General features: G+C 36.2%; 1 protein-coding gene across 1 annotated transcript in view; it reads right to left on the bottom strand.

The window, feature by feature from the left end:
- TUSC3 (tumor suppressor candidate 3) overlaps positions 1–24,319 on the bottom strand; it is a 199,465-nt gene extending 175,146 nt beyond the window's left edge. Inside the window, exon 1 of the mRNA XM_048304359.1 lies at positions 24,157–24,319. Within this exon, the coding sequence (XP_048160316.1) occupies positions 24,157–24,267 (111 nt within the window). The 5' untranslated portion in view covers positions 24,268–24,319. The remainder of the gene's footprint in view (positions 1–24,156) is intronic.
- Positions 24,320–26,621: the final 2,302 nt, after the last annotated feature.

Raw genomic sequence — 26,621 nt, 5'->3', positions numbered from 1 at the left:
ATGGCTGCAGTATACGGTATAATCGCTATGGTAATATTTACTGCATTAATAGAATACTGTTAGTTTCTTGATGTGGACTTGATCAATTGATTTTAGTTTAGGGATGTAGGAACCTTTTCTATATTATATTTTGTGTCCTCCTCAGCAACATGGTCCTATTACAGGATCTTCTATGACATGTACAACAAAAACAAAGGCAGGTTACTGTTTTTCTCTTCTGGGGGCTCATGGAAGAGGGGATGTAGAAGGGATTGGATGGCCACTCAGTCCGTAGTGCAACATGTGCCATTTGGTAAAAGTTCTTCTGTCCTTGGACTGCTGCAGTTTGGACTAGAGCAGGGAGCAAGGGTGCCTTGACAGATTCTGACAACTCCACTTTCTGGCTATGCCCAGTGTATTCTGCTGATGAGACATAACTATTGCATTTCTACTTACCCAAGTCAATATATTTGACTAAGTGCCGAGTCAAAACTGAAACATACTTCAGTAGTTCATTCTTTCCTACAGTAGCAAAGCTGTAATAATTATGAATATCATTGATGGAAAATTTTATTCACTCACCCTTAAGCTGTAGAGTTCATACAGCCTTCATTGCAATAGTCTTGTCATTCTGCCCTTATAAATAATATTCATTATACCTCCCTGGTTTCATACAAGGACTGTCTGAAAAACACATGAACAATATAATTTAATTACAGAAACATAAAAGATATTAGGGATGATAAATGCATTTTATGACCTTTAAAATGAAGCCAGACAACATTAATATCATTTCTGTTTCTTCATGCCTTGGTGAATGTCTTGAGTTTCAGAAAAAACCCCAAACTATTTTGATGGAAACTGATTCTTCTTCCACATTCATGGGGATTTGCATTGCTGGTGCTGTGAATGATATATCAGTTTTTCAGTCACCACACAAGGTGCTAAGATAAACTTTCTCCAGGTCCTGACACAAAAAATTATATTAGAATAGACAGAAATTATTCATTTAATGACATATTAAAATCCAATAGCATAACTCCAGAATGTATTGAAATTATTAGGTATGTGACCAAAAGGAATTAGAACTATAAAATGCTATCTACAGGTGATACTCTAATAACTATGCACCATATTGCATATAGCTATATTGAATTCTTATTTACAGTAGTTTACAATTTCACTGTTAATAGAAATCTTTACAAAAATAATCTCTGCCAAACATTAGAATTCCAAAAATCATCAGAGTGGCTGACTAGGACTGTAAAATAAAGGTCATATCAATGCTTTCTTACATTCCAGAAATGTATATATTTATTTTACTTTTTTCCTTGTTTTTCTTTTTTCTCCTAAAGAATGAACTGCATTCATTTAATAACAAAATTGGAATTGCAATAGAGAGAACTAAATAGCATTTGGCCAGCTTGGGCTGGCTCTATTACAATTGGCTTAGAAATAGTCAAGATTTATATCAGAAAAGACAATTTGGTGCAGAAATATTTCCATTTTTAGATGGTAGTGCTAATGTTAACATACCAATGACAAGTAATGTAACAATATTATTTATATAAAAATTATTTCTCATATATTTTGACTACTTCTACTTTACTAGCATTATTTCCATTTCAGAGATCCTGGCAGCCAGAGTTTTAAAATACATTTAATACATTGCTTTTTTTTTTTTTCCCCAGCAAGACCGCTTGTTTTAGTCAACCTGATTACCTTAGTTCAGGTATGAACTTAGTCACAGTATATGCAAAGATAAGGAAAAATCTCTCATGATAGTCTACAAGCTTAATTTAGCACTTGGAATGTTGTGTTTCTGATCTGCTGAAATTTTAAAAATACATCTTGGTAATTATATCTTTTTGCAGATCTTAAAATTGTAACTATGTGGTAATTTTTGGCTCTGAGTGTTAAAGAAAGTAGGTATGTTCCAAGTAACAAACAATGTTAGTTTTTCTTTTTTTCTTCCATTCCTTTTTCAGGCCCAAGGCAAAGGTGTCGATCCAGCAGTGAAAGAAGAGTAAATACCTCTACTATTATTGCTTAGCTGTTATTGTCTGGTTGGATGGCAAAAAACAGAGAGAAATGTCATGGTGAGGACTCCTAGCATGCTCAGGGATTATACATTCTGAAATTAATTTCTTTTTCCTTTCTTAACTGGAAGCCACTTTGAGGCCATCAGCCATCAAATGAATGCAACAATTCATACTGCTTGGAAAAGGAGATATCTGAATGACTTGCATAACACACTGAGTAACTGCTGGCATCCAACTCTATTTTTGGTTGTTGTTGTAACTTCATTTGCTAAATAAAAGTTGCTCTTCTCTTTTGCATATTTTGTGCCTGAGTCAATCCAGACTTTCTTTGGCTTAGCTGTGCAAGTCTATATTTACAGCAGACAGAAACCTATGTGTTGATCACTTACTTTGTTATCTCTTTTTTGTTATGGTGTAAGTATTTCACCTTTTCCCTCTGTGGATAAGCACTTCACTCACGAGCTTTCTGAAGCTGTGCTGCAGCAGCTTAATTCTGCTTATAAGCTAGTTTCAGGCTTTAAAATCTACTTGTAAATTGATTTTCACACTGTCAGCTGAAGATCTTTCCCTGCTGCCTTCTCTGAAGTCATGGCAAGCATACTTTTGTTTCGTATTAGTCGCTGCTACTGATAACACTTACCATCTCTCTAGAAAGGAAAATTTCACTTACCTTGTTCATGGGATCTGGGTACACATCAGTCCTACTTAATTTTTAATTTAAAGAGCAAAACATGTTACCACCTCTTCAAAATGAAGAGGCATTCAGTTGGAATAAATATCAAAATATCCTAAGGTCTGGAATATCACTTCATATTAATACATATTTGAATATTTGATTACATGCTAAATATACTAATCACCGAGAACAGTGTGAAAAATAAGATTTTCACTCTACCATTACTCTTGTGTAAATGTACACACTAAGGGAAATAATAAACAATAGAAAAAAATATTTCTAAAGTTACAGAGAAGAGTATGATTTTTCTATGTAAAATCTAAGTTTATAACACCTAATATATGTTGTAACTATCAAAACAGTATATATGAAGCATTAGATAAAAGAGATTTCTGCATCAACTCTTTCTAAGTAAACTTTGATTCGTTTATATCCACTGAAGTTTATTTACCCTTCCAAGCAAGGTTAAAGATTCCTCTACAATGTCAGGACTGGGCAGTTGGGTCTCTCTTCCTTGCCTCCACCCTAGAACTTGGACCTCTTTCCTCTTGTCATATAAAAGTTAAAATGATAAACAATTTCACCTATGCAAAAGGCATTCTTTAGCATCTGCATCTTCATTTCTCAGTAACCTTCTTCTCTGATGTCTGTGAAAATTATTTTGTGTCAAAGAGTAAAAGGGACTCTTCTGTCAGCCAGTAGCACTGTACTAGAACTTCAGCTGTGAACATGTCCGTAGGTAGACAGACTTGGTCAAATACTGCTCTTGCTTACACTGCAAATGCTCTGGAATCACAGCAATGAAACAAGTTGAATTATGTTGATCTCTCCTTTTCTACTGTGTTCAGGATAGTGATGAATTTAGTCCCCTTCCCAGATTCTTTGAAAACACTTGAAAGCCTGTTCATGGTCAGCTTGAACAAATGTTTTCTGGCACTTGATAAACAAGGTTCATACTTTTTTGGAAGAAACAGGCCCAAAGTAACATAGTATCTATTAGAGGGTAATAAAGAGGAAGAGGAATATCACTTTGGGCCAAAACTAAGAAGTTTGAGGGAAATCTTTATAACCAAAGTTTTAAAAAAATACCTTTTAATCCCAAATGGAGAAGAATAGTGAAGAACGTCATAAGGAAATGGAAGAAATAAATTCATTAAGAACAGCAGCAGCTCAAAATGGAAGTTAGCAAGGTGGTAGGCTATCTTTCCAAATCACAGGATATTAAGACAGAAATAAATACAGGTAATAATCAGGATAGATTTAGACATTTATTTAGATATTCAATCACAGTAGTTGCCCCAGTTTCCTTATTTTGAAGATGTCAGGGTTGCTTTCCTTCAAGGTGAGTTGGAATAATGTGAATAATTTGTTTGGGTTTTTTTCCCGTAACATTGGCTCTTCTTTAGATTCGTGAATATGTTTGGTGTTGGCACATTATTTTCTTCTCATCTTAACAACATTTTGCTGTTTTCGATACAAAAATGTACATGCTTGAATATGTATGAACATATGGTACCTAGCACAATGGCCACCTAACTGGGACATTTGGGGACTAGCAGTATAAAAATAGAGGAGGAAATAGACTTATCCACAGACAAAGTAATCCCTGAAGTATAGCTCCACCAAACTGCAAAATTTTAGCTTCAAAGTCTCTCTTAGTTATACATCACATGTTTTCAAAATGGACAAGTCATTTGTAGGCAAGAGTTCTAGTTTTATGAACTTTTTAAAGTATGGAATTAAACACAGAGCTCACATTCCAACCAGATTTTTTTCCTGGGGTACAGTAGCTATATGCAGATAGGCACATAACATAAAATTCTGTTTTTAGTCTAGATTTACTTATTGCAGTTTTTCCAAAGCATTTAAAAAACCCTACTCTTGTTTTTAGTAAATAGTTCCAGTCAGTTCCCAATATTGTTAGTACAGCTCATTAATATCAACTGTCTCCTGTACTCTCTTCCACTTTCAAAATTAATTAAACTAGTGGCACATTAACTGGAAGGAAGAAGCCATAGCTTTATTTATGCAGAAAACAATAAGAACATAAATCAAGAGGAGTAATCCTAATGTTTTGGAATTGACCTTATGAAGGGGTACTTTGCCAAGTGACAACAACATCTGTTCAAATGGAAAAAACAAACATAACAAGTGAAAGGAACATCCACTTCTCTCTCAAATATTGTGGAAATATTACTCATTGCTTGCAGTCACCTGCCACATCAAAAACCCTCTTTGGTGCCCATTATCCCATCCGCTGTACCATTAACAGTCAGTTTTCTTTTGCCTTGTAATTTTTTGCCCATCAACAACTTTAAAATCTTTATTTGAATACAAAGATACTTAATATTATTATTATGATAACTGATATGGTATTTGCCATTCTTCTCTGCTAATATTTTTAAAGTAAAGTTAGCCTTCTGGACCTTACAATCTTTTATAAATATATGTATATTTATACATGAACACTACCACTGAATTAGCTTAAAACAGCTACAGAAGTTTGATACACTAAATAGCTGTAGAAGCTTGTAAAAGGACTGTTTTCTTTCTGCAGCTGTTGAAACAGTTGGCAGCATGTATCAGAAAGAAATGTTTGTGAAAACTGATATTTCATTGGATCTTTATTCACATATCACTGACTAAAAGGTGACACACCTTCCCCTGTGGGTGAGCCACTACCAGATCCACAGCTGCAGGCAATATTTTGGCTCTGCAGGCTGGGAGCAGGAAACCCAAGTGTGGTGCCTGGGTGATATGCTGAGGATGCTTCCTTGGGCACACAGCTGGAGAAAGAAGGCTTTCCCTTGCATGCTGTAGGCTGCTGCAGGACTCCAGCTCTTTGCTCATTCTGCACAGATACCAGGCTATGAAATCCAGCCCTGCTGAGGCAGCATCTCCCAGGAGGGAAAGAATGGAGGAGTCCTGCAGTCTAAGTGCAACCTGAAGGGTGTTGGCACCTGAGTTTTCACCAGCCTTTCCTCTTGAAGCCAAGGACCAGGATTCCATTACCCACCTCCGAGGGTCCCTGTTGACTTTCCAGATTTATTTCCACATGCAACCTGCATCTAATTTCCCCCATTATCACACAGGAGGAACAAGCTTTCTGATTTGTAATTAAAACACTTTGGATGATGTGTCAGACAGATGCTTACCAACCCTTGGGGACAGACTTTGATCACAGGTTCTGAATATATACTGCTGATTGATATTTAAAGTAATAATTCAAGAGACCCTTTTCCCCAGAAGCTTGTATGTCTTTGTAGATCTGTGAGAACTGATTATGTTCAGTCTGTATCCTTGTGATCTGTCTTTTGTGATTTAGTTTAATTGAGGAGTTAGACAACCTTTCTCCTCTTTCCCATGACACAGCCCTCTCTCTTCCTCTTGGCCTCATGTCACCTGTCCCGTGTAAAAGCACCTGGATTTCTGCTCAGGACTAGGCTTCTCCTCAGTTCCTCCATTTCTGAAAGCGCTGGTGATATCCACAGAATACACTGGAAAAGAATACCGAGCAGGTGTGGCAATTTGGAATCTTAATTAGCAGAAAGTATTTGGGAAAGTTATTGTTCTGGTTACCAAGCTAAAAGACTTCTTTCAAGACCCTTTCTTTGCTGGGTGTTGCTGAGAGCACCCACTCCGATGTGCGACCTTCAACAGTGTTCTGCAGTAGGCCTGAGTTACACCTGGGTACAAATTTGAATTAATGTAGGAGGCTTAAGGTTTTCTTCCCTTAAAGGGCTTCCTTCTGGAAGACTGTGGCAAAAGTTGACTGAAGCAACTAATAGAGCTTTTGCCAAACACAGCATGTTCTATTGATTCCTCAAGGGTATCAAACATTTAGGATAAAGAGGACTGATTGCTGATGCACCTGTATTATTTAGACCTTTTAATGTTGCTTAGCCAGCTTCCACTCTGACAGAGTCATCCCAATGTGCTTATCACTTCACTCTTCTAGCAGCCTTTTAGCCCACCATGTTCCTTCTCTCTAGAAAAAGTAAAGGTGTTCGTACTGTGCATGCTTCCTCATGTGTTCTTTAATATAGCCTTGAGACAAATAAAACTGGGATGCAGCAGATAAAAAACACTTTCTTGTTCCCTTTAGATGACACATTATCTTGTCACTGCTTTTAGTGGATCTAATCAGGCAGCCTGCCACCTCCAAAAAGCTACCAGGACTTTTAAGACCAGAATCCTGCTTTTACTTGAGCAAAAACTGAAACAGTGCTAAAAACATCTTTTAAAACAGAACAACTTGTGAATAGTTAAGACAGACAGAATGAAAGGCAACACAAACATGCACCCTAAAGAGCAGCCTCTTTCTTCTAGGTTTTCCCTCAGCCTGGAGGCCCTTCAGGGACTTCCTGTGCTGTGGCCATCCAATCCAAATGCAGCTCCATACCATGTTATCTCATTCCAGGAACGTCACTTTTTTCCCCTCATCTTGTCCCAGAGTTGCCTTTGTGCCACCCTTTACTCGTCTCATCACTTTCTCAGTACTTACAATGCCCACTCTCCCCTGTGAGACACAGGCTGCTCTGGGGAAGCTTCCCTTCCCAGCACATTCAGACAGCACCCGCAGTGTGCCAGGGCAGGGGATGGAACAAATGACTAAAAAATTCCCTTTTTATCCAGGGACTTACACCTAATCCAAGCATTTCTTACTTAAAGGAATCAGGCACAGCAAACAGAAGAAGAAAATGTCATGTATCATGGTGCTAAAAATGAGAAAAAAATAATGAGTGTATAAATATAGATGTTTATGTAAATATATATGCATATATACATATATTTTGCACATATGCAAAACTAGATATATTTATATACATACAAATTCAAAAGCACAAGGAAATAACTGTAGATGGGACTAAATATTTTTGTGATAGGAAACAATAACTTTATTTCTGTGTTGAAAATATTTTGGGAAAAAAATTACAAAGATCCTGATTAAATACCATTCATAGAACTGAAGGATGCATATGGTGGTGCTGATAACAGCCATTCTCTCATATATTCCAGACCCTTTGTTGTGTATATCCCTCCTGTACCTATGCCCCATGGTGCGTGACCGTATGCTAAGTACCTTATAATACAAAACTGTGGGGTGAACTAGTTTCAGTTTCACCTGGTGATGCTTTTCTACTTAAATATTCAGTGGTTGAGAAAGACAAAAGCACATCAACTTAATTGTGGGGCATATTTAATTGAAATTCTTGTTCTGAATAAGATTTTCATGTCTCAAATCCAAACATTCATCTGAAAGATATTTAAAAGGCAGCATTTGCTCAGTATCTGCAGTTAATACAGGCCACTAGGCTCAGAAGACAATCTGTCATACTTGGGGGAATAAATGAAATACCCTTAAAGCCATCAGCTTCTAGAGTCAGTCTTGATTCATACCCAATACTTACAGGGTCAGAGTCAAGGGGAGATACTCTGTGTAACCACCCCAATATACATCATAGTGTTGTAAGAAGGAGTCCTTGTTACAGTATGGGATTAATACCTTTCAAGCTGGGGAGAAAATTGATTTTGTGCCTCCATCAACCGAGATGAATGCCCTAACTAGGCAGGAAGAGAAAGAAACAGGATCTGTATCACTTTCTTCCAAGTTTTATTAATCTACTCTTTCCTACATTTTTAAGTACAAGAACCTATCAAATAATTTTAAGTGAACTGGACTATTTTTAAATAATAATTTTATCAAGAAGAAAAATATTTCCTGTGTTACACCAAGGCTCCTACACTGAATATAGGCAGTTAACTGATTTCTGCTTGAAAAGTTGTTCCACCTGTTCTGAAATTTTATGAAATAGGATACTTAAGACTGAATTGTGTCAGCTTCTTACCCTGCCTTTCAGTCTTAAAAGTCTTCATAAACTCCTTTTAACTATTCAGGCAGCCTACAGCAATACACCATTGGAACACAGGAACTCACATAGGACTCACAAAGTTAACACAGTCTGCCAGAAAATCTCAGCCATAAAATAATAATGCTACTTCATTAAGAAATAATCCATTCATTTAAAGGTTATGTATTAATTCACTAAATGGTTTTGTATAGAATTCATATTACAATGAAACCTTTGAATTTCTTGCTCTCTAATATTAAGTAATAATGAAATGAGAGCAAAGTACCATTTTAAAACTTCCAATTTGAAATTATGCTTTAGCTGTAATGAGACATCTATCTAACTTCTCAAAAGTATAATTTAATTACTTAAGTCATGAAAAATATGACTTATGTTTCATCTATCACAATTACACATATGCACTGACTCCCACTCACCACTAAGATCAGCCCATTATGAATGATAACTCCTCATTGAGACATACCAGTAGGAGACATTTGAGGATGAAGATTTATGAACAGGCAAAGCTTCATTTAAATGAATGAAGCACAATATTTACAAGCAGCAAAACTTCTGACCTTCATATTTCAACTTCTTTCATTTTTTTGTGTTCTAATGAAAAATGAGTGTTTTAAAATACATCCTGTTTTGTAAATAGATGCTGTTTTGTTTGTATACAGATTCTTGTAAGATATGTTTTTGCCACTAAAAACAAGCCAAACCAACTTCAGTCAACCAAAATTTTTTAGCTTAATCTAAGCATAAGATCTTTGAACCGAAACAGAAGATTGGAACATTATAATATTGGACAGGGAGCTTTAAGTCTGCAATTCAGTTGTCGCTAACAATAGCTTTTACTGTGGAAAAGAACAGCAATAATAGTAAATTTCATTTATGAAGTGCTGCTCTCAGAGTTCCAGGGAGTTTTGCATCCCAAGCAAGTAAAAGCAGCACAGGAAATAGATCTTTTAAATTCTGCTTTAAAAAGCCAAATCCACAAACTGCTTTCCAAATATAAATAGGAATTTCATTTCGTTGGAAAACATACAGTAAAAGCTCAGACACCCACAGTCTTCAAAGTATTTTTAGACAAAATCATGAATTTTGATATTCTGACCTAAAAATTATACCATTAGGAAAGAGAATAAAAGAAACATTGAAGAACTAGGACCCAATATTGCCAGAGTCCTTATAAAAATAAAAAACCAAACACAAAACTTTAAAATCAAAAACATAATCAAAAGAAGGACACTACTTCTGTATTTTTATATTTTCATGTATTTTTCTTATATCCATAATTCTGAAGAAAAATCTTTAACTCAACAAAGCAATAGACCAGACTATAAATATATTTATATATATAAAAATAAGTATGACTATATATGTCACTAATGAGTTCTGCAGGGTTCCATCTTAGGCCTGTGCTCTTCAACATCTTCATAAATGACTTGATGCAGAACTGGAAGGTATACCGAGCAAGTTTGCAGACAATACAAAACTGGGAGGAGCTTGACTCCTGTGAGGGCAGAGAGGGCCTGCCGAGAGACCTTGATAAATTGGAGGACTGGGCAGTCACCGACCAAATGAAGTTCAATGAGGAAAACTGCTGGATTCTGCACCTGGGATGGGGCAACCGTGGATGTATGGACAGACTGAAGAATGAGATGCTGGAAAGCAGTGCCATGGAAAGGGACCTGGGTGTCCTGGTCAATGGCAAGTTGAACATGGGTCAGAAGTGCCCTGGCAACCAGCAGGGCCAGCTGTGTCCTGGGGTGCATCAGGCACAGCATTGCCAGCTGGGAAAGGGGGGAATTGTCCCGCTCTGCTCTGGGGCAGCCTCACCTCAAGTTGTGCGTGCACTTTTGGGCCCCAGAATATAAAAAAGACATTAAGTTATTGGAGAGTGTCCAAAAGAGGGCCACAAAGGTGGTGAAGGGCCTTGAGGGGAAGCCATATGAGGAGCAGCTGAGGTCACTTGGTTTGTTCAGCCTGGAGAAGAGGAGACTGAGAGGAAACCTCTTTGCAGTCTACAACTTCTTCATGAGGGGAAGACGGGCAGCCAACACTGATCTCTTCTCTGTGATGACCAGTGTCAGGAACAAAAGGAATGGCCTGAGCTTGTATCAGAGGAGGTTTAGGTTAGGAGAAAAAGTTTCTTCACCCAGAGGGTGGTTGGACCCCAGAATGGGTTCCCTGGGGAAGCGGGCACAGCATCAATCCTGACAGAGTTCAAGAAATGTTTGGACAACATTTGCAGGAACATGTTGTGACTCTTGGGGTTGGTCCTGTGCAGGGTAAGGAGTTGGACTCAATGATCCTTGTGAGTCCCTTCAAACTCTGCATATTCTATGTTTCTCTGATATCATATCCTAGTGGACAATGGAATAAAAAAGAAAAGTTTGACTTGTGATTCCAAAGATATGTGGCTCTGGCCCTTGCAAGCAACCATATATTAAGAAAAAAAAGTATTCTCTTTCCTATGATGGGAACAGAAAATGGACTTCTTCTGTTGCACCTGCATTTAGACTTCTACCCTGAAAGAACCAGATTTTTTGTGTCATGACCAAATCCTAATCATTAACCAGGTTGTGTGCCATAATCTGGAATTTTTTTGTGCTGTCTGTAGAAAACAGCTATAATCACAAGGATTTTTCATCATGTCATCACTTTGTCTTAGTAGTTTTATCTGGACAAATCAATACTTATTTCTAAGTGACAAGTTCTATCAGAAAATCACTATTTATTAATCATTTAAAAAAATTTATAATGCTGTTACGTTGCAGATGAAGAGCTGCAGTATTCTGTTTATTTGGTCTGTATGAAATTTAAGGAATAAACAAACATCTTTTTAAGCACATAACTGAGTATTGTATTTTTATTCTTTTTCTTTATGAGAATGTATATTACATGGGTAAATGAGGCAACAAGGAATGCATCATGCCACCGAAGAGAGGACATACCAGTGGAAGCAGGTTTTACCTACTATGAGACTTGAGATTAATTATATCTGTTCACAAATACATATTTATATAAATATAGTGGAAGGATCTTGACATTGAATTGGAATTTGACATATTCAAATGTGGCAATGAAGTAGATCATCTGTTATGTTAATGAAGCAGATTTATAAATGTTGTAATTGCATTAATCAAATGGGCAAAAAATAAAACCTTCAGCCCCACTCAGTGTTCAAAAAATACCCAAACCAAAACACAGGTATTCTTCTTTGAGGTGTGCAATCAATTACCAATGATAATTACAAAGGAGGAGAAACTTCATCATTAATGGAACAAGGGATAGAAATAGAATGCTAAAACCAAATGCCAAAGGTAAGGCTAACATCAACTCACAAAGGTGCATATACATTAAACATGTCACATCTACGCTGCTTTAGAGAAGGCTACAGCATTTGGTGATAAACAAGGCAAAATTTCAGCCACAATTAGTCCAGGCTCCCAAACCTTCACTCTAATACCACATCCAGTTACCAGTTTATCCTGCTACAATAATTTCTTTACCTCTCCCCATTTCTATACCTTTCAGAAATATATCCAGTGTTAAACCATCATTGCTCAAAAATCAGTACATGTGTCTTTCATTTTGCTTAATTTAAAACTTCTGTAGACAAAAACATTTATTGTCAGTGTTTTAACTGAAATTACATTTTTCTGCAGTCATCCTCTACTTCTAAATGAGAAACAGTTTTACATGCTCAGTGCTGAAAGCCATTGATCATGAGATTTGAAACAATAGGTTTGTGGTGTTCTTACAGCTGAGCTCAGGCAAAAAAGTCTTTAGAGTGTGAGTGGTTAACAGAAAAGCTGCTGAGTGGCACCAGCTGGGTCATGAATATAAAAGTGCCTGTTGTCCTTTTAAGTCTGCACTTTAATAAAGCGTAGTGAGAAAAGGTCTATCAATTTTCTTTGACTAAGATCCTTCTTGGCAGATAGTAAGCCATGTGCTCTGTGGAGCTGAATCTTACCGGGTGTTGCCATGCAGCCTCCATGATGAAGCACAAGGAATTCTTCCTGACGTTACAACCCCTCATTTGGGAGTCTGTCCAGATATCTTTAGCCAGGAGCACAGAGACTCTGCAAGTGGTGTATACACAACTTTAAAGATGTTTTAGGGAGCTATTTGGCCAAGCACTGTCATGCTCATATTCCCTGATACAGCACACCAAGACCGTACACCACAGCACACAGGTGCCAGACAGGTGGTCCCCACAGGATAGCAGTGTTAGCCTCAGTATCTACCTGTGACTGGTCCTGGATTTTGCTGAGCTGCTGTCTCCCATCAGCTGACAGCTCTGACCACTCAACCCAACGACCCCCAGCAAAACTAATTAGCTTCCCTGTTTCTCTTTTGGGCTTTAAATGATTCCTTGCTGTTGTTTTCCCTCTTGCTTTATTAATGATGCTGTATCAGCAATTCTATTTCTGTAACTTATTTTATCTCTATAGGCTGTCTTGTGGCTCTTTCTCCACAGCATGAGCCAAGGTAACACATCTAAGGCCTGTGGGCTAGACCATGGATCCTTCATATCCACGCAAGTAAACCCCTGGAATAGGGGGAGCACATGGCAAAGATTTCAGGGAGAGGGTTTCATCAGAGATCCTCGAGAAGACCTGCAGGCATAAAGCTGGCACAGAAGCAGTAAGTTTTGTAAACCTCATCAATAATGACTTATATTCCTCACTGCTATAGACTTGTTCATTGATTTAGTACCTACTTGTTCATGTATACACAGGCAATTTTTTTATTAACAGACTTCATAATAACTTTGTTTCTCACATATATAGAGAAGAACCAGTTGCAGTAACTGAGATCATGAATGCAGATAGAACAGATTTCACAGCATCTGCATGCTTTATGCTTGAAGTTATTTCCTCTTTTTAAATAATTATTTTCCTAAAGTCTGGCTCAGTCTTCTATGAAGTATTACAAGAGAGCAGTGTGAGATTAAAGCTAAACATATTATCCAATTAATAATTAAAAAACAAACATTAACTTTCAAAACCTTGCATATTAAAATAAAAAAGAATAGAACCATCTGTGTTTATTAAAAAAAGTCAATTAGATTGCTTTTTAAAGCAATGTTTCACAAATTGTGCCTAAAGACAGTAAGAAATACTTGTCCCCTAAGATGAAATCAGAAATGCAGAAGTAGCAGAACCTCTGCTGCATTGTTCTGTGTTAACAGTGATTTTCATTTCCAAACCAACACAGCAGTTGTTCATTTCTTCATCTGAATAATGAGCAAAATGTCCACTGACCTTTTTCTGTAGTTCTCTGCCTATAATCATGGAGCTAATACTGCATTGTATAGCACTCTGATTCACAGGGTGGTCAAATGTGACTGCCAGTGTGGAAATTCTAAACAATTTTTACAAGCATCTCTTTCGAAACATGAGAAATAGAGTTTTATATAAGTGTTCTGAAACACTAGGACAGGACTCCTGAGGTGGATAACGGTGAGTTTTATGTGAGTAATGGCACCACTCCATGAACTGCTGAACTCATGTACAAAATGTTCTCCATATGCCTCATTGATATAGACCATTTGATTGCAAATGTGCTCTCTGGTATTAATCAGTAAATTGTTAATATCGTCTTGTGTTGTCACTAGACATTTAAATAAGTAAGTAATACAACAGGGAACTTTTTCCACTGATATGCCAGTAAATGTGCATTAGATGTTTCTGCATGCAGTGAAAGACTGCAATAAATATAGATAGCACAGAAAAACTCATCTGGCAACAACACAGAAAACATAGTAGTTTTGTATATAGCCTCCAAAGTTTTTCTACATAGTCCTAAGAATACAAAGAAGTCTAATGAGTTTCCACAAGCCTCTTGCTTTCTCTTATCCTCAGGTTTTATAGTAGAAGACAGAGGAGTGTGTAAGTAGCTCCAGTAGCTCTAGAGTTTGTTGCATTTTTCTTTGCCACCTCTTTTTTTTTAACAAGTGACTTTATTGAATAGAGAATTTTAATTTGTATAAGCTAGAAAGAGACAACAGGTGTATCACAGAAATAAAGACATAAGGCTAGGATTTGGTCTATGTCTTAAACAAAAGGTAAATATTTTGGGCATGGTATCAATGAAGAAAATTATTTACTTGTAAAGAATAAGTTTATAAGAAAAAGAATATAAAATGGTCCTGGCACAGAAACACAGCATAATAATAAAAAAAAACTTCCTGCATTATCTTGCTATTATTGTAAGATACAACCTTGTTTTACCTCAAACCCTGTTGAGTTGCTTGTCTCCAGTCCACTCTTTAACCTGCTTGAGAAGGTCTCAGAGGCTGGAGGAGATTGCTGGCTTGAAACATTTCAGGTACATGTGTTGGGGGAAAAGGCAGGTCTTGCTCTGACATGGTGATGTTCTGGTCTGCACTCCCCACCCTAATCTAGCCCCAGAGTGACCAGATGACCAGAAGACCCACCTGGGGGAAAGGCTCAGGCAGGCCAAAGGGTATTTAACCTGAGATACAAGGCAAACACGACTTGACCCTACCTCCTGTTGGAGGTTTTATCACCTGAACATCACTGAACCAGGAGTAATAGTTATGTTTGTTAATTTCTACATCTTTTTGGTCTTTTTCTCTTTCTTCTTCTAATTCTCCCTTTCAGATTTTGTTTAGTAACTCAAAATGTACAGGCTTAGAGTTTGCTGATGGGCTAAGTCAATGCTTTGAGAAGTGTTTTATGTTGATTGATTGCTGTTCTAAACCTTCTGCCAAAGTTCTTTGATTTTCTAAAGCTGCAGTAAAGTTTTTTTTGTGTTTTGACCTCTTGAGAATAACTCGTCAGCATTTCTCCTGTGCATCTAACTCAGGAGTACATGAAAAACCATAAGCCCTTTTAAGTGGCTTGTGGAGTGAGCTTTCTGGGCCCTACAGGAGGTCACTGCACTGAAATTAAGAAACCCTTTTCCCCCATAATTTCCAAGCAAAGTTATTTTTTGCAACATCTATATCTACTTTTATTTTAATTTTGAATTTGCCCTCTTGAATTTTAAAGATTCTTCCCCACAGATGGCCTACTTGTGGAAACTTTCCTGTCTGACCATCCAGGAGCCACTCTGGCAGCCACATTCCCATTATTAGAGACTGACTGCTGGGATCAAGGCCCTTTCACAGCAGGTGGTTACAGTGTCCCAGCAGGTGCCCTGCTTGGCTCCCTCCACAACCTACATTCACGTACTCAGACCAGGTTTCCTCAACTCAGGATTCCCGTAGCAGTCTCAGATGTCTGGATCCATAAAGTACAAGGCAAGCACATGACCTGACCCTGCCTGCTCTTGGAATTTCTATCAGTTGAACATTACTGGAACCAGGAGTGGTAGTTATGTTTGTTATGTCCTTTGAGGACATAAGGCTTTCTCTTCACCGGGAGCAACATGGAGATGACATGGGGCAACAGGTACAAATTACACTGGGAAGTGTTTCATCTTGATCTAAGAAAGAAATTTTTACAATGTAAACAATTAGTCACTGAAACTACCTCCCCAGGGATGTGGAGGAGTTCCCATCACTGGAGGTTTTCGAGGTGTCATCGGATAGGGTGCTAGAAAATCTCATCTGGCCTTCCTTTTCCACAAAAGGTTGGACCAGATGATCTTCTGAGGCTTCTTCCAACCTCAGCTGTTCTATCATTTTGTGATTCTATATTACTTTTCTAGAATCTTTTCTATAATTACCATGCAATAGGACACCATAAATTTCACCTTTTAATAAATTTATATGTGTTGGGGTTTTTTTTTTTTTGTTTGTTTGTTCGTTTTTTTCCAATCGTATTTGCAACATCTTTTCATCATGTCTTTGATACATGCATTACTGTAGCAGCTCTTGCACATCACATCCATTTTCTTTCTTGAATTCATCAGTGCACCCTCCTTTTCTTTATTTTCCTCATCTTGATCATTAAAGTGAAAAGTAGAAATCAGTAATTCATCTTATCTCATTCTCTGTATTCTACAGCAAGATGTGTTTTTTCATGCTAGCTTCAATCCTAAATGACTGATGCATCAATTTGAATAAATTCATTTAAAAGCTTCCTTTGTTTCATTAGGAAACTGTAGTCATGTATTCTTTACAATACTAACAAAGGGTTTGTCACCTTCTAATCAACTTTGACTTGGAAAAATGTGACTGACCATCACACAAGTTGTCACTTTTTTGATATCTACGATGACTGGGCATATGCATTTTTCCCCTGTAATTTAATTTACCTCAGCATGAAGGATGATCAGTGAATTCTCCCACGTTCTAACCAAGGTTTTTCCTCAGCTTCTGTGCTACATCTTGATACCTTTATCCTGTCCTCTATAGCCTCCTCAGATTATCAGTTTTTATTAATAAAGTATCTTGAAATACTTTACATTAGCTATGTTCAGTAGATGCCTATAGATCTTGCAATATAGAATCTGAATTGCATTCCTTGCTTGTTCTTCTTCACCATGTTTGAAACCTACCAACATCTGCAATTGACTCCCTAGTCAATGCATCATCTCTTCCTGTGACACTTCCATAACATTGATCACATATTTCCTATATAATCTAATTGTCTTTTACTCCTTTCCATAAAACAACCATTTTGCTTTCTTTTAGCTCTTCTTTGTTTTTGGTCTTTTCCCCCCCCATTCCTTCTGTTGCACTCTTTCCATGTGATTTTTTACTTCTCCAGTCCTCCTTCTGTTTGTCTTGAGAAAGAAATTTAGTGATTCATTTACAGACTCCTGAGTTAAAAAAAAAATGCTATCTTATCTATCTTATCTCTTATTGCCAACATCTCAGGGACCACCAGAATGCAGCTGAAGGCTAGGCCACCATAAAGACTGCTATGAGATACCCACTGTCACTCACTATACCACTCATTTCTAGGTCAAGTAAGATGTCTTTTCCATCTCAGCAATGCAACTATAGTAGTGAAATTCTCAATATATTGAATTGCCACATTTGTATTTGTCTTCAAACCGGAAGGAACTTCTGACATTATCTTGAACACAGAATTCTATACCTAATGCCCCAATTTAACAGTTAGCCACTTTTTGTCCTGAATTTTTCCCCTTATGTCAAACTAAGCAGTGAGAAGCCAACGGAAAAAAATTAAAAGATCATTGTATACCTCAGTCATGTAAAAATTATCAAGCCAAGTACCAAAAAATAATAGATTTGAAGAGTAGATTTTTAAGAAAGACTAATTTTTTTTGTCATGTTTAAAGCAAGTAGGATAATATCTTTTACATCACCTTAATTTTTATTGTCATGCTTAAAGCAAGTAGGATAATATCTTTTACATCACCTCTTTATTCACTGTAGAAACTTGTTATGTAATGTCAAGTTCTAATTTAATTTTATATGATCCCAGAAGCTAAATCTCTTTGAGAGGCTCTAAGATGGTTGGAAGCAGTGATACTAAGGGTATTAGTCTCAGATATCCCTTGGTTTTTTTTCCTGGAAGAGTGAGGCATCGCACAACAATTTACTATGTCTTCTTATGAGACTAAACTCCAGAAATGAAAAGGAAAGAAAATAAAGAGAAAAAAAAACCCAAGCAAACAGATTTTTGGCTTATTCATTTTTTTCATTTCTGTGAAGTCACTATGCCTTCATAGAAGTTAGTAGAGTTGAAATAAAATTTTGAACAAAAAAATATAGATAAGGGATTCATAGCTCTTTAATGTCATTCCTGAATGATAAGGTTATCAGTGCAAGAGAAGGAAAATCTTGTTACTTTCATGGTGAGGTAATAATTTGCTTTCAGCCTATGCTGTCCGTTTAGGCTACCCTGCATTTTCAAAATTATGTTTTGCATGGGAAAGAATTGTGAGCTGACGCTTCAAAATGTGAACAGTTATTTATCAGGTTCAAAAGGACCAATCTCTTAATTCCATGAGCATTTCTTTGTGCAGACCAGAAAGGACTTGAACAACTGCTATGCATTACTTCATGAATCATCCTTAAAAAGGCATTTTTTTTTAACCGTTAACGTTATTTCCACTAAACAAAATGGCAGGAAAATAATTTTTATTCTATTTTCTAATTAAAAATAATTTCTTCAGGCTTTCTGAAAAGATGTGTACCAGATTCATATTGTTAAATATCAAAGCTCAAACATTTCATTTAACATCATTGTAATGGATGTTCTTATTTGAGTTCTAATTGGCCTATAAAAGTCTTCAATTCTCTTGCTGATGTGTTTACTTTTTGCTACACACAGATACTCATTCATTTTCATTGTCTTCCAGTCAAGGTTTCTGTTTTCCTTTAGCAGACATCAGCAAATAACATTAAAAAAATCCTGATTTTGTGTAAATTCTTTTCTTTTGATGTAACTTATTCTCTGTAGTGTCAAAATGCAACAGCAATCACCTCGTACTCCACATCACCTGGATATGTTGTTATATTTGCCAGTATTTATTAAATTTTTCCATTTCCCCTGCTGGGGAATCCATATATAAAGTAAGCCCATATGCCATACACAAGATCGGTATATACAAAAAATAGTGTGTGTGCCTTCAAAATCCCTTTGTTATAACTAGATACCATTTTAATATTTCTCTAAAAATATCACAATTCTTTTACACATACTCCAAGTTCTGCTTTACATTTATTAACACTAAGCATTTATAATAGAGTAACCTTCCCTCTCTTCTTTAACAAAAAAAGATGAAAGTTAATTTATTACATATCAGAGGAAAAAATTTCGTGGCCATAGCCAGGGCTCAGGGAAAGCATGCAGTAGGTAAAATTTTGCCATGAACAGTCTTGTGAAAGAGTTTTGTTCCTGTGATAGTTAGAATTTTGCTCTTACTAAATTTTAATAGAGTTATGCTTTAAATCATGCGTGATCTCCAAGCATCTACTCTAGTAACATTAAAAGCATAAGTATTTAGATATGCTTTATATAATAAAACAAGTATTTGGCATAAGTATCAAGACTAAGGGAATGAAAATAATGCATTTAATTATTTTAAATTGATTATTTTAAACAAGAAGTAATTAAAAAAAAGAATTTGAATGCATTTAGGTACAGTTTAACCAAATGGCAATTTATGCCCTGTAGAGCCAATCTGTTATAAATATTCATTATCTCTGTTCTTGTAACAAAAATAAAAAAAGATTTTCCTATTTGGCACTGCAAAGTTAAAAGGCAATGGCACATCCCATAGACAGATATCATGGCAAAAAAAATGAAGAAGGTTCTTACATAAGTTTTTATTTCTTTGCATGAAATTATTGTCAGAAGACCCAGTGGAAGGTTCAAACCTGTTTGGTTTGGATCCTCTGATGTGGATGAGGCAATGTTGAGGCCAGTGGGGAGTATGATCATTTTTTTCAGCACAATTGTTCTAAAGAATTTCAGCCTGATATTCACCAATGTTGCCATCCCAGTGCAGTTTACATCTTACCCAAACCTTCTGCCTTTAGTATAAGTTTGTCTGTTCTGTTATGCACAAACAAAACCCTGAGGCAGGGAGGCTTCTGTGGCCAATCTGATAGCTTTGCTTGAAAGCTAAAGCCAAATACAAACACATTCACGTTTTGCCTTTGCAGGATTCTTTCACAAAACCTATTTTCAGATGGGAAAATTTGCCACATATTATTGAGATAGATCTTATTTAGATTTAAGCAGCCAAAAATAGCAAATGCCATAGGTTAGTCTTATGCTTAGTGCTCCAGCTGTGGTGTAGTTCATTAACAAGTCTGCTAGAGGAAATGGTAAGAATTTACTGCTAGGAAACTTCTAAGGTGATTTTCCCAGCTTTCTCCCAGCACTATTATTAGGCACTACCATCTATCTTACCTTAATTTTAAGCCATTGACCTACTCTTATTCTCTGTCAGAACTTCTTAATAGTTTTAGTTCAAATGGAAAATGAAATGAAAAGCGGAGGAGATGAAGTATCAATATATGACTTTTTTCTTATAGTGAAAAATGAGATAAAATCTAAAGACAAATTAATAGACAAGGTACCTAACTTATTGCAGTATCCAAATAAAAATTCTAAAACATAGCACTGTCTTTTTTCAAAAATGTCAAAGTAACCCAAGTCTACTAAAGCTTGACTTCAGGAATGAACCATTGGAGCACATATCTTTCAAGGAAGTAGAAATTACTCATTTTGCATGTGGATCAACTCAAGAAATCCAAGTATACATGGATGGATTTTGCTACTGACATAATGTTATTGTAGAAAAAGATGACATTTAGTATGATGTTCCAACCAAAGAGATAAAAATCAGTGCCAGTATGAAAGCCAAAAGTACCTGTGTTATGCATTTCTGTAACTAAATGGAAGATGTCAAAATATCTGAGTTTAATGATAAAGTAAAAAATCGATACCTGTAGTTGTAGTGTATATGAAAGCACTTGAACCAGGATAATCTTTGAAATTAAATCTCCCACATCAAAGAATTATTGCTGAGTTTTATTTCCTGGGGATAGTAAATATTTCTAAAAGGGTTTAAACTCAAGTTCTGTTTATAATTGAACAGAAGAAAACATTTGATCCACAGTTTTAAGTAGCTTTTGTCTACCACAAAAGCCACAAACCAACAGCCAGTTTGTATGTCGGGAAGGCAACAGAAAAGGAAGCGATGCTTTGAAAGGGTGGGAAAATGGGCAGAGTAGATGAACATCCACCAAATTTTTTAAAAAGTCAAAATATTTCAAAGAAGATATGAAAGCCACAAAAATCTGAAACAAGACATAGTCTCAATGAAAAGCTTCAATGGAGAACATATTTATTTGTGAGAGCAAACACCAATGCTAGCTTAGCAGCAACAGCAATTTTAGCAACAACAGCTCAGTCAGGTACAGACCAAATGTTTATAGAGATTACAAGAGGGAAAAATATCAGCAAGCTAAGTTTAAATTAGAGGGTGATGTATAATTCAGTGTAATATCCATAGGGGCATGTGAACAATTTCTGTTCTGAAAACTTCACATCTGGCACAAGAAGATTGCCTGGTCACAAAGGGGAGAGACTAAGTTAAGGGCAAGGGGTAGGAATAATGATCAAAGATCACACAGAGAGTCTATTGCGCATGGAAAATTCAGAAATACCCCCAAGGCTTCATCCTAAAATTTGCTTGGCTCTTTCTTTAATTAAATTAATAACAACATAGTAAGCATTCCAAGTATTCCAATACACAGCAGGTGATTTACTCAAGGGCAATGCAGATGTACTTTATGGTAAAGGCACTGTTCTGCTGAATATAAATCTCAGACGTGAATAACTGAAAATCTTTCAGCAAGTCACCCCTCTCTCCTCCTTATACATAATTTTTACGTGAGCTCTTCATACAGGAAAAGAATAGGAATAACAGTGAAACAAACTATAAAGTAGGAAAATATCCTACAGGAAAACTGATGCTGTAAGAGATCAGCAGGGTCAGTAAATGTACAATGAAACCAGACTATTATAGACAATGTTATTAGTTACACTGGATTATAGGGTTTTTTTTATTTTGTAAGACTTCAACACTAGATATGAAAATCAGAGATCCAGTGTGAAAAACTGTCAAGAAACAGAGAGAGAGAAAGAATTGGGAGATAGGGATCTGCAGTACTGTAAATACATGTTTCTGTGCCTTTAGGAAAAAATATGATACTGGGGAGCGTATTACATTGGAAAGACAATGGGGCGGAGAAGATGCCTTAAGTCTAGTCAGACTCAGCACCACAGCTACAGAGCTTTAATATCCTACTTTCACTAGAAAATACCAAAGTACTTTTCTGGAGATGGGAAAGGGTTAATCAGGAATGAGGTTATATCACCTCAGGTACAGGACCTGTACCCAGGTTCTGTATTTATGCACCCAGGAGCAGCATGTTTATGTTGTTTCATTCCATAATTGTATGTACAAAGCCTTCTATCTGAAGGAGAGATCCATCCATTTAGGTTTCTGAAATGATTAAATTATATCTCCTGTATTGTCTTTTTAGCATATCTGTAGCATAAAATCTTAGCATCTTTGTTGTTATCATTATGAGAATTTTGGATGTCATGGATGTCATGGATTGTTTTTCCAGTTACACAGGGTATAGACCTTTTTTTCAATTTAATTTGATTTTGTCATAACCAAATTTTGGCAAGGGCAGACAGAGAACTGTTGGATCCTTTAGGAGCTAGTTTCCTCTTATCTTAATAGTTCCCTATCTTTCAATTTTCTTACTCCATATGCTGTAACCTGTGCATATCTATAGTGGTTTTCATAAAGAAATTTTATTTTTTTAATTCAAGCCATATTGCTTAGTAATATTAATTTAAAGCAAGCATCTTTCCATTTAGTCCTTGGTCCTAAACCTAGAGATGTCAGAAAGTGATTGTGTGATTTGGCCTTGCTGAAAACTCTTGAAAAATCATCAGAAAAAAATTCAATTCCATCATTTGCAAACATTCAGAAAAATGTTACAATTTCCTCTTTTAAAAATATTTTCATATTCATATTTTGCAAACAATTTACTGTAATTTTCACCAAGCTATATAATGAACAATATCTGGGAAAAACAGCTTAATAAAAAATATTCATAAATTACATTTTTCATAAATCATGTTTGATCAACTCATTCTCTTCTACAATAATATTATACTATAATCCTAATTGTACTGGATGAAGAGAGAAGATAGGTGGCAATTATTATCATTCCCTTTCTACTCTTAACTAAAGATGGACATACAGATATAAGTAAATTTTGGTCTGCTTTTCAGTCTCTCTTTATGTGTTTATACAGCATCAAACAACAAAAAAAGCCCCCTCCAACTGTGTCCACAAAAAGCCATAAACTTTTTCTTATGAAAAGGACATACATTGATTTCATTAATATAGAATTCTGCTTCAAATGATGAAATTTTTGTACAAATTCAAAAAAGTAATGTTACAGTAATTCTTCCCTACCTAGCAAAAAAACCCAGAACACATGAAAACTAGCCCTTAAAATATTTCTTTACTTACCATCACCAGAATAAAAACCACATACATATACACATATATATACACACACATATTCATATGAATACATATGCACACACACACACATATAATGTATATAAAGTATATATTAAAAAATCCTTCTGCTAGCTATTCTTCTGCTCAGGGATTTGAAAATGCTTTCTGGGAAGCCATGATGCACATTCAATATGGGCATTGCCAAACAGGTGAAATGTTAACTGGTGAAATTTCCTGAGAGCAAACCCAAAAGATTTCTTCTCTTTTTTTATCTTTTTTTTTTTTTTTTTTAAAGGATCACTTCTAAGCATACTTTAGGTACTTTATCCCCTGAATCTGCTGCAGCAGTAAGGTAGAAAGCTGAAGTGATAAGATTAGCACATGCTTCTTCCTCCTGGCTTGCAAACATTGTGCCATTTGGTTTCTGACCTCTTAAATGAAAGGTGGAAACTTTCTCATGAAACCCTAGAGACTGAATTTCTCAGAAAGGTTATTTTTTTTTGAGGAGATAGAAGGGTTAAGTATTACAGTACAACTAAAATAATATTAAGAGGCCTGAATACAAAAGCCAACTGGCCTGTAATATTAACATATGACAAATAATATATTAGGAGTCTCATACATTTTGATATTTTTGACTTACCTTATAGGTGGATCTTTTTGTCATGATTGGAGATCTTTTTATGGTGATCTCAAGTTGTGAGCTATATACGCTGCTGTGTGTGCAATACTGCAGCTTCTTTATTAACAGCATTGATCTATGGCCTTGCTGGCCTATAAAGACACTTCCAAAAATTCAGGGAGTTTAGAGTCACTCTCCACAGTCAAATACAGACAGCCTGATGGGGAATGAAGAAGTGTGGCAGCTCAGACTATGTCCCTGGCCAGGGAGTGGGTTGCATTATACTAAAATAACATACATGAGACAACACTACTCTGACTCCTTTAAGAATAACTGAAGTGAGGTATAAATAGAAAAAGTGAGGAATAAAATAGAGTAATTCTGACCTGCTGAAGCCATTTTTGTCAAGTAAATTGTCCTTAGCAAGCTCTGGAAAAGTATGACTATAAGTTGGCTAACCTCCTCCTACCTGCATCAGAATGGACTTTTCACTTGGGTGAAGATCTTTTGTTTTAAATGAAATCTGCAAAAGATTAATGACAATTTCTATCTTCTCTTCCCATTTGCTTTCATATATTTTACCTCCACACAATTACTAAATTATTGAATCATATTCTACCCATCATGACAGAGATCTCCTCTCAAAGCATTTTCCACAGAAATTATCCCCCACTTTGCATAGGACAAGATACACTTCATTGTCTCAGAATTAGGTCTTGAAATCATTAAAGGGAACAGTTTCACAAGCTTTACCATATTCTTCTCATCTGACAGTAATTTCAGACTGCCTCCAGATCTTTAACTGTTTCATTTATAGCTACAGCAAATGTCAATAAAGGTAATATGAATGGAGGAACATTTTTTTAAAAAGCATTTAAAACTATAGAAAAGAACAGTGCTCACTGGAATTTTTATTCTCATAAAATTATGTTGTGGCTTCTGTGTTATATGAGGCCACTGTATTGCCTGAAATTAGGTCCCACCTGTGCTGCTGATTGAGCCAAGAAATCAGCCAGACCCTTCCACACACAATTTAAAACATTGTCTTTTTTCTGCAGTGAGATTATTGAGAGATTGAGAACAGAGAGATTGAGAGATTGAGAGATGCAGTGAGCTAATCAAGAAAGGAACAAGGAGATTACCAAATAAATCAGTCTTTTGGAATAAATAGTCTGTCATGTGATGACAATTTTTTAGGGTATGTATTGCATCCTATGTATATATTGCACCCTATGTGCTGTTCCATCAGGACCTTAATGGAGCATCAGGTGAAAGCTGTTCCCTTTAAGTTAGGATTTAAAAATTTTAACACCTTGAAGCTATGTTTTCTTTGTTTGTTTATACTTTTATTTAACCGAGTTGGAAACTTTTTATAGAAAAAGTAAAAGGTTATATTAACAGTCCAACATGATGGAACCTTTTGGCAGGACCAAGTAGAGCACAGACAGCAGCAGTGACTTAGGGTCATTATTTCCATTTGAAATGTGCTTTCATCTATTGAAGGTGGTATTTCATATGGGAAGTTTCTTTTCAGGAATTTCATAAAATGGAGTGCCATCCTAGAAGAGACAAGCAGCAGCTAATAGGAGACTGATACTCATGGTCCCAATCAACAATTTTTGAAATAGGGATTTAAATCTGGATCACTTAATCAGAATGCTTAGGAGTAAAGGTGCACTTTCATCTTCATCACAAAGAATCATTTAAGCTATAGACGGGGAAAAAAAAAGACTCTATATAGGAAAATGGGTTTCATTGTCTGAGTGTATTCCAGTGAGAAGGGCAGAGATCCAAGATTTATATCTTTCCTTAAGGTATTCAGGGAACTACATGTATTCCAAGCATAATCAAGCCAACAACTCAAATTGCTATTGCTCTTTGCTTTGTGGTCACTTCTACTCTCAGTCTCAGGTACCCATTGCTTTTAGAAGTTTATGGGTGAAACCTATGAGTGGTATGGTCTAGATGCCAGATTTCAAAATACAGCTCTTGTCATCTAATAGGAAAGGTAATGCTTTTTCCCACTTTGCAATGCAAGGAAAATTGTTTTAAAGAGAGCTCTAAAACTAAGCACATAAAAGCAGCCCTTGCAGACAATAAAGCCTACATGATGAATGTTTATTCCCAGTGCTACTAATGATAAAGGTTCTTGGCTTGAATGATAAGTGGGTTTGGTATCTATCACTAGAATGTCAGCACCTTAGAGGGCAGATTTTAGCTGTAAGAACATGAGTTTCTGAAAGACCTTCACTTATTAGTTACTGCTTGTTCACAAGGTTAAATCCCATTATGGACAGTCATTCCCTGTTCAGAGTTAATCAAAATGATAGTCAACGTCAATACTAGAAATAAAGCTTACGTGCAACTGCGACAAGCACTTAACAGAATGAGGAGGGCATAAAGGGCTGATGCTATTGGAACAATCACTAGGAGAATGTAAATTTCATACCCAGTGGCTGACTCTTGAGAAACACCATGATTTGTGA

The sequence above is a fragment of the Corvus hawaiiensis genome, chromosome 5 (genome assembly GCF_020740725.1).
Source record: "Corvus hawaiiensis isolate bCorHaw1 chromosome 5, bCorHaw1.pri.cur, whole genome shotgun sequence".
In the NCBI taxonomy this organism is placed as follows: Eukaryota; Metazoa; Chordata; class Aves; order Passeriformes; family Corvidae; genus Corvus; species Corvus hawaiiensis.
Note: the sequence above shows the minus strand (reverse complement) of the source record. Positions and strands in the feature narration are given on the sequence as shown.